The following is a 9,675-nucleotide window of genomic DNA, read 5'->3' on the forward strand; positions in this document are numbered from 1 at the left end:
TAACCTTAACCATAACTGTATCAATCTTGTTTGTTTGTTTGTCTTTTTTTTTTCTCTGTCTCCTTCCCTCCGACCTTCAGCCACACTGACACCCACACCCACCCAACACCCACCCCGGCCACCAACTGACACCGAGCCAAACCCACCCACCCACCCACAACCACTTCACCACCACCACCACCACCACCACCGCCGCCGCTGCTGCTGCTGTTCACCATGCTTCCTATACCAAGGGGCACCTCCTGCCTCCTCCTCCTGGCTTCCCTGCCCTTGGCTCTCCTGGTGGTCAACGCCGCTCAGGCTCAGAATTATCACTACAGCAATGGTTGGCACCCGGGGAAGAGGGGCGGGCACTCTGGCCTCATCCTGAGGGAGCTCCGGAACTATCACTATAGCAACGGCTGGAACGCTGGGAAAAGGGCGGACCCATTGGAACGGGAAACGCGGAACTATCACTATAGCAACGGCTGGAACGCTGGGAAAAGGGCGGACCCATTGGAACGGGAAACGCGGAACTATCACTATAGCAACGGCTGGAACGCTGGGAAAAGGGCGGACCCATTGGAACGGGAAACGCGGAACTATCACTATAGCAACGGCTGGAACGCTGGGAAAAGGGCGGACCCATTGGAACGGGAAACGCGGAACTATCACTATAGCAACGGCTGGAACGCTGGGAAAAGGGCGGACCCATTGGAACGGGAAACGCGGAACTATCACTATAGCAACGGCTGGAACGCTGGGAAAAGGGCGGACCCATTGGAACGGGAAACGCGGAGCTATCACTATAGCAACGGCTGGAACGCTGGGAAAAGGGCGGACCCATTGGAACGGGAAACGCGGAACTATCACTATAGCAACGGCTGGAACGCTGGTAAGAGGGCAGATCCAATGGAACGTGTTACCCGGAACTATCACTATAGCAACGGCTGGAATGCCGGGAAAAGAGGAGATCCATTGGAAAGAGAAATCCGAAACTATCACTATAGCAACGGATGGAACGCCGGCAAGAGGGGGGACGCTATAACAATACAACCCCGGAACTATCACTATAGCAACGGCTGGAACGCTGGCAAGAGGGGAGATGCAATGGAACGGGAAACCCGGAACTATCACTATAGCAACGGCTGGAACGCTGGCAAGAGGGGAGATGCAATGGAACGGGAAACCCGGAACTATCACTATAGCAACGGCTGGAACGCTGGCAAGAGGGGAGATGCAATGGAACGGGAAACCCGGAACTATCACTATAGCAACGGTTGGAACGCTGGGAAAAGAGGGGATCCTTTGGAACGTGAAACCCGGAACTATCACTATAGCAACGGATGGAACGCTGGCAAAAGGGGAGACGATTTGGAAAGACAAACCCGAAACTATCACTATAGCAACGGCTGGAATGCCGGGAAAAGGGGTGACGCAATCGAACGTGAAACCCGGAACTATCACTATAGCAACGGCTGGAATGCCGGGAAAAGGGGTGACGCAATCGAACGTGAAACCCGGAACTATCACTATAGCAACGGCTGGAACGCTGGGAAAAGAGGGGATCCTTTGGAACGTGAAACCCGGAACTATCACTATAGCAACGGCTGGAACGCTGGGAAAAGAGGGGATCCTTTGGAACGTGAAACCCGGAACTATCACTATAGCAACGGCTGGAACCCGGGAAAGAGAGGTGAATCGGGAGAAAGAGTAGCAAGGAACTATCACTATAGCAACGGCTGGAACGCTGGGAAAAGAGCCGACAGTTTGGAACGGGAAACACGAAACTATCACTATAGCAACGGCTGGAACGCTGGGAAAAGATCCGACAATTTGGACAGAGAAACCAGGAACTATCACTATAGCAACGGCTGGAACGCTGGGAAAAGATCCGACAATTTGGACAGAGAAACCAGGAACTATCACTATAGCAACGGCTGGAACGCTGGGAAAAGATCCGACAATTTGGACAGAGAAACCAGGAACTATCACTATAGCAACGGCTGGAATGCTGGGAAAAGATCCGACAGTTTGGAACGGGAAACCCGGAACTATCACTATAGCAACGGCTGGAACCCTGGGAAGCGGGCGGATGGAGGCAACGCCAGCGACTCTGAGAGTGTCTCCAGTGAAGTCTCAGAAGACACTGCTGCTGCCAGAGACCAAAGCACCTGCTGCGGGCCGGACCTGCAGACTTTGACACAGACCAACCAATTGCTGATGGTGAGGCCTTTTTCTTCTTTTTTTTTTTTTTTTTTCTTTTTTTTTTTCTTTTTTTTTTTCTTTTCTTTTCTTTCTTTTAGAGTGGGTGGGGTGTGGAGGGTGGGTGGGTGGGAGGTAGTGTTTGTTTTTGTCCTTTCTTTCTTTTTATTCATTCATTCATTCATTCATTCTTTCTTTCTTTCTTTCATTTTCGTTCGAGTTACTTTTCGTTTTCTATTTTTCTGTCTTTCTTTCGTTCTTTGTTTCTCTGTTTCTGTCTTTCTTTCGTTCGTTCGTTCTTTTTTTTTTCTTCTTCTTTCTTTTTTTTTTTTCTCCTCTTTTCTCCTTTCTTGTTTCACTTTCGTTTAGTTTTTTTGTTTGTTTTTTTGTTTGCTTCTTCATTTCTCCCTTCCTTCCTTCTTTTTCTTTCTTTCTAATTTTTCTTTCTTTCTTTCTTTCTTTTCCACCACAACCAACATCACATCACTCACCAACAACATTAACAACAGATTCAACAACATCAACAACAAGACAAACATCATCTCTTGGTTGTTGTTGTTGATGCTGCTGCTGCTGCTGCTGCTGCTGCTGCTGTTGTTGATAACGCCTCAACAGTGGCAGGCCTTCTGGCTCTTAATACCACTTTCAAACCCCGCTAAAAAAAAAAAAAAACCGGACCGAACAAAAGCAATGGGAAAACCTTGTCATGCGATCGAAAGATGACTTTCTTGCATTCTGGCCAAGGCGAACAAAAGACAGTCCCCCCCCCCCCCACCCCCACCCCCACCCCCCCCACACACACACACCCTTCCCGCATCCACCTCCGCTCCCCCACTTAGCCCATCCTAACCACCAACCCCACCCGCCATCTGCCTCTCCTCCAAGAACATACCACACCCGTCCACCCACCCACACACACCTTTTAGAATTGTATGGTGGCATAAAATGGGCCATGGGCGCTTACGAGAGTTGTGAAAACGACAAGTTTGAAAGACCAGTGGCTCCACATCTACAGCTTCTTCTTTCATGGCAAACACGGCAACCACACCCTCTGATTTCCTATTTGAAAAGGAAAGAAAAAAGAAAGAAAGAAAGAAAGGATAGAAAAGAAAGGAAGGAAGGAAGAACGAACGAAAGAAAGAAAGGGAGAGAGAAAGAAGGGACGAAAGGAAGAAAAGAAAGGAAAGAAGAAAGGAAGAAGTTGAAAACAAAAAAAAAACAAAAAAGAAAACAGAGAGACAGAAGAAAAAGGGAAAGAAATAAAGAATGAAAGAAGGAAGAGAGAAGGGAAGAAATAAGACAAAGAAAGGGAGAAAGAAAGAAAAAAGAAAAGAAAACAGAAAGAAAGAAAGAAAGAAAGAAAATAAATAAATAAATGAATGAATGAAAAAAAAAAGAAACTGAAACAAAAGGATGGACGGAATAAAAATTGAAAATTGAGAAAATAATTCAAAGGGGGAATAAAACAAAGAAAAGAAATGAATGGAAAAAAAGAAGAAAGAAACAAGAAATGAAAGAAAGTATTACCCCCCACAAAAAAGGGGGAAAGAAAGACTATAATTAATCTTTTATCTTGTAATTAGGCATATAGAAAGACAAAGACTACCGAACATGATTTGACATCGACACCCCCCCCCCCCCTCAACCCCCACCCCCTGCACCTTCCCCCCCACACCTTCTTCCCCTCAACCCCCACCCCCTGCACCTTCCCCCCCCCACACCTTCTTCCCCTCAACCCCCACCTCCTGCACCTTCCCCCCCACACCTTCTTCCCCTCAACCCCCACCCCCTGCACCTTCCCCCCCACACCTTCTTCCCCTCCACACACACCCACTGCACCTTCCCCCCCCCCACACACACCTTCTTCCCCTCAACCCCCACCCCCTGCACCTTCCCCCCCACACACACCTTCTCCCCCTCAACCCCCACCCCCTGCACCTTCTTCCCCACACACACCTTCTTCCCCTCAACCCCCACCCCCTGCACCTTCCCCCCCACACCTTCTTCCCCTCCACACACACCCACTGCACCTTCCCCCCCACACCTTCTTCCCCTCAACCCCCACCCCCTGCACCTTCCCCCCCACACCTTCTTCCCCTCAACCCCCACCCCCTGCACCTTCCCCCCCACACCTTCTTCCCCTCAACCCCCACCCCCTGCACCTTCCCCCCCACACCTTCTTCCCCTCAACCCCCACCCCCTGCACCTTCCCCCCCACACCTTCTTCCCCTCAACCCCCACCCCCTGCACCTTCCCCCCCACACCTTCTTCCCCTCAACCCCCACCCCCTGCACCTTCCCCCCCACACCTTCTTCCCCTCCACACACACCCACTGCACCTTCCCCCCCCCCACACACACCTTCTTCCCCTCAACCCCCACCCCCTGCACCTTCCCCCCCACACACACCTTCTCCCCCTCAACCCCCACCCCCTGCACCTTCTTCCCCACACACACCTTCTTCCCCTCAACCCCCACCCCCCACACCTTCTTCCCCTCAAACCCCACCCCCCACACCTTCTTCCCCTCAACCCCCACCTCCTGCACCTTCCCCCCACACCTTCTCCCCCTCAACCCCCACCCCCTGCACCTTCCCCCCCACACCTTCTTCCCCTCAACCCCCACCCCCTGCACCTTCCCCCCCACACCTTCTTCCCCTCAACCCCCACCCCCCTGCACCTTCCACCCCCACACCTTCTTCCTCTCAACCCCCCACCCCCTGCACCTTCCCCCCCACACACCTTCTTCCCCTCAACCCCCACCCCCTGCACCTTCCCCCCCCCACACACCTTCTTCCCCTCAACCCCCACCCCCTGCACCTTCCCCCCCACACCTTCTTCCCCTCAACCCCCACCCCCTGCACCTTCCCCCCCACACCTTCTTCCCCTCCACACACACCCACTGCACCTTCCCCCCCCCCCACACCTTCTTCCCCTCAACCCCCACCCCCTGCACCTTCCCCCCACACACACACCTTCTCCCCCTCAACCCCCACCCCCTGCACCTTCCCCCCCACACACACCTTCTCCCCCTCAACCCCCACCCCCTGCACCTTCTTCCCCACACCTTCTTCCCCTCAACCCCCACCCCCTGCACCTTCCCCCCCCCACACCTTCTTCCCCTCAACCCCCACCCCCTGCACCTTCCCCCCCCACACCTTCTCCCCCTCAACCCCCACCCCCCACACCTTCTTCCCCTCAACCCCCACCCCCTGCACCTTCCCCCCCACACCTTCTCACCCTCAACCCCCACCCCCTGCACCTTCCCCCCCACACCTTCTCCCCCTCAACCCCCACCCCCTGCACCTTCCCCCCCACACCTTCTTCCCCTCAACCCCCACCCCCTGCACCTTCCCCCCCACACCTTCTCCCCCTCAACCCCCACCCCCTGCACCTTCCCCCCCACACACCTTCTTCCCCTCAACCCCCACCCCCTGCACCTTCCCCCCCCCACACACCTTCTTCCCCTCAACCCCCACCCCCTGCACCTTCCCCCCCACACCTTCTTCCCCTCAACCCCCACCCCCTGCACCTTCCCCCCCACACCTTCTTCCCCTCCACACACACCCACTGCACCTTCCCCCCCCCCCCACACCTTCTTCCCCTCAACCCCCACCCCCTGCACCTTCCCCCCACACACACACCTTCTCCCCCTCAACCCCCACCCCCTGCACCTTCCCCCCCACACACACCTTCTCCCCCTCAACCCCCACCCCCTGCACCTTCTTCCCCACACCTTCTTCCCCTCAACCCCCACCCCCTGCACCTTCCCCCCCCCACACCTTCTTCCCCTCAACCCCCACCCCCTGCACCTTCCCCCCCCACACCTTCTCCCCCTCAACCCCCACCCCCCACACCTTCTTCCCCTCAACCCCCACCCCCTGCACCTTCCCCCCCACACCTTCTCACCCTCAACCCCCACCCCCTGCACCTTCCCCCCCACACCTTCTCCCCCTCAACCCCCACCCCCTGCACCTTCCCCCCCACACCTTCTTCCCCTCAACCCCCACCCCCTGCACCTTCCCCCCCACACCTTCTCCCCCTCAACCCCCACCCCCTGCACCTTCCCCCCCACACCTTCTTCCCCTCAACCCCCACCCCCACACCTTCTTCCCCTCAACCCCCACCCCCACACCTTCTTCCCCTCAACCCCCACCCCCACACCTTCTTCCCCTCAACCCCCACCCCCACACCTTCTTCCCCTCAACCCCCCACCCCCTGCACCTTCCCCCCCACACCTTCTCCCCCTCAACCCCCACCCCCTGCACCTTCCCCCCCACACCTTCTTCCCCTCAACCCCCACCCCCTGCACCTTCCCCCCCACACCTTCTCACCCTCAACCCCCACCCCCTGCACCTTCCCCCCACACCTTTTTCCCCTCAACCCCCACCCCCTGCACCTTCCCCCCCCACACCTTCTCCCCCTCAACCCCCCACCCCCTGCACCTTCCCCCCCACACCTTCTTCCCCTCAACCCCCACCCCCTGCACCTTCCCCCCCCACACCTTCTTCCCCTCAACCCCCACCTCCTGCACCTTCCCCCCCACACCTTCTCCCCCTCAACCCCCACCCCCTCCACCTTCCCCCCCACACCTTCTTCCCCTCAACCCCCACCCCCTGCACCTTCCGCCCCACACCTTCTTCCCCTCAACCCCCACCCCCTGCACCTTCCGCCCCACACCTTCTTCCCCTCAACCCCCACCCCCTGCACCTTCCCCCCCCACACCTTCTTCCCCTCAACCCCCACCCCCTGCACCTTCCCCCCCCACACCTTCTTCCCCTCAACCCCCACCCCCTGCACCTTCCCCCCCCCACCTTCTTCCCCTCAACCCCCACCCCCTGCACCTTCCCCCCCACACCTTCTCCCCCTCAACCCCCACCCCCTGCACCTTCCCCCCCCACACCTTCTTCCCCTCAACCCCCACCCCCTGCACCTTCCCCCCCCACACCTTCTTCCCCTCAACCCCCACCCCCTGCACCTTCCCCCCCCCACCTTCTTCCCCTCAACCCCCACCCCCTGCACCTTCCCCCCCCCACCTTCTTCCCCTCAACCCCCACCCCCCTGCACCTTCTTCCCCTCCACACACACCTTCTTCCCCTCAACCCCCACCCCCTGCACCTTCTTCCCCTCCACACACACCTTCTTCCCCTCAACCCCCACCCCCTGCACCTTCTTCCCCTCCACACACACCTTCTTCCCCTCAACCCCCACCCCCTGCACCTTCTTCCCCTCCACACACACCTTCTTCCCCTCAACCCCCACCCCCTGCACCTTCTTCCCCTCCACACACACCCCCCACACCTTCTCCCCCTCAACCCCCACCCCCTGCACCTTCCCCCCCCCACACCTTCTCCCCCTCAACCCCCACCCCCTGCACCTTCCCCTCAACCCCCACCCCCTGCACCTTCCCCCCCACACCTTCTCCCCCTCAACCCCCACCCCCTGCACCTTCCCCCCCACACCTTCTCCCCCTCAACCCCCACCCCCTGCACCTTCCCCTCAACCCCCACCCCCTGCACCTTCCCCCCCCCACACCTTCTCCCCCTCAACCCCCACCCCCTGCACCTTCCCCCCCCACACCTTCTTCCCCTCAACCCCCACCCCCTGCACCTTCCCCCCCACACCTTCTTCCCCTCAACCCCCACCCCCTGCACCTTCCCCCCCCCACACACCTTCTTCCTCTCTCCACACACACACACACACACACACACACACACCTCCTCCAGACAAATCTCCTCCCGCTCTGTGGCCGTATTGAAGAGTCCATCGTACCTTCGGGTAAAGAATACCTGCGGGCAAATCTACCAAAGACAAGGCAAACTGCCCGAGGGTAAACAGTATCCGGTATTCATGAACACTCGAGTCTACCTGCGGGTCTTCAAAACCAAAGGTAAATTTACCCTTACTGACTGCCCACGAAGCAGAGGTAAATATGGGGGGGGGGGGGTTGTTGTTGTTGTTGTTGTTGCTGGAGGTGGTGTTTGTGGCAGTGTTTTTATTGAGGGAAAACAGGCGTGCTTTGCAGATAGCCCGTATTTTGTGAACTCTCTTGGCAATGCTCTGAACTGTAGTGCAATGAGAAGTAAAAGTAATAGAGCGTGCGATGGGTCAGATGCCTGAGTGCACCGCGTGTGTGTCTTGAATATGTTGATAATGTTCAATACAAATACAAATACAATACAAATGCAAATATTATTTTCAACTCAGCCACCGATATTTTCTACCCCTCCACTAGACCTTGAGTGGTGGTCTGGACGCTAGTCATTCGGATGAAACGATAAACCGAGGTCCCATGTGCAGCATGCACTTAGCGCACGTAAAAGAACCCACGGCAACAAAAGGGTTGTTCCTGGCAAAAGTCTGTAGAAAAATCCACTTCGATAGGAAAAAACAAATAAAACTGCATGCAGGAAAAAAAAAATAAATGGGTGACGCTGTAGAGTAGCGACGCGCTCTCCCTGAGGAGAGCAGCCCGGATTTCACACAGATAAATCTGTTGTGGTAAAATGAAATACGAATACAAATACAAATACAAGATAAACTGTACCATGTCAAAGGTGACTTGCCTTAAGACAAAATGAATTTTGTCTTGAATACGGCCCCATCAGCTAGTAGCAGCTCCAGTAGGGCGCAATAGCCGAGTGGTCAAAGCTATGGATTTTCAATCTGAGGGTCCCGGGTTCGAATCTCGGTAACGGCGCCTGGCGGGTAAAGGGTGGAGATTTTTTTCCTGGTCTCCCAGGTCAACACATGTGCAGACCTACTAGTGCCCGAACCCCCTTCATGTGTATACGCACGCAGAAGATCAAACACGCACGTTAAAGATCCTGTAATCCATGTCAGCGTTCGGTGGGTTTTGGAAACAAGAACATACCCAGCATACTACCCCCCACCCCCCGAAAACGGAGTGTGGCTGCCTACATGGCGGGGTGAAAATGGTCATACAGGTAAAAGCCCCCTCCCATACATTTGAGTGAACGTGGGAGTTGCAGCCCACGAATGAAGAAGAAGAAGGAGAAGAAGAAGAAGAAGGAGAAGAAGTTCCAGGTTACTTTTGATGTCCTGTGCCAGGTGTCTCTTGCTCACAATAATTATTATACTGTATCAATTTTGCCAAGCACCGTTTGAAATACACAGAGAATGCAAACGTGAAACAAACACGACCGATGTCTCGAGTGGCACATATTATTTTGTAAATTTGCTCCCCTCGTCCTGAAAAAAGGAAAAAAGAAAATGTATTGTTATTTGTTTCTTTCTTTTTTCTTTATTTGTAGTTGTTTCCGAGTCAGATTGTCTTTTTTTTTTTTCATATTTCACAAGATAAGCCCAAACACGTTGCTGTAGAATAAACTTACGTGTTATGTCAGTGTATGGTCAGGGCGCAGATTATGTAGGCTTGACAGAATGAGGACCTTGTATTCAAGGACGCAAAAGAGCAAACACAATGTCACTGGTCAAACTCAGCTGCTCTTTGGTGATGCATTCTTCAAATGA

At 55.2% G+C, this 9,675-nt stretch overlaps 1 protein-coding gene across 1 annotated transcript in view; it reads left to right on the plus strand.

The window, feature by feature from the left end:
• Positions 1–216: 216 nt before the first annotated feature.
• Positions 217–9,675, plus strand: part of LOC143292320 (uncharacterized) — a 16,123-nt gene continuing 6,664 nt past the window's right edge. Inside the window, exon 1 of the mRNA XM_076602509.1 lies at positions 217–2,205. Within this exon, the coding sequence (XP_076458624.1) occupies positions 217–2,205 (1,989 nt within the window). The remainder of the gene's footprint in view (positions 2,206–9,675) is intronic.

Source organism: Babylonia areolata, chromosome 18 (assembly GCF_041734735.1).
Source record: "Babylonia areolata isolate BAREFJ2019XMU chromosome 18, ASM4173473v1, whole genome shotgun sequence".
Taxonomy (NCBI): Eukaryota; Metazoa; Mollusca; class Gastropoda; order Neogastropoda; family Buccinidae; genus Babylonia; species Babylonia areolata.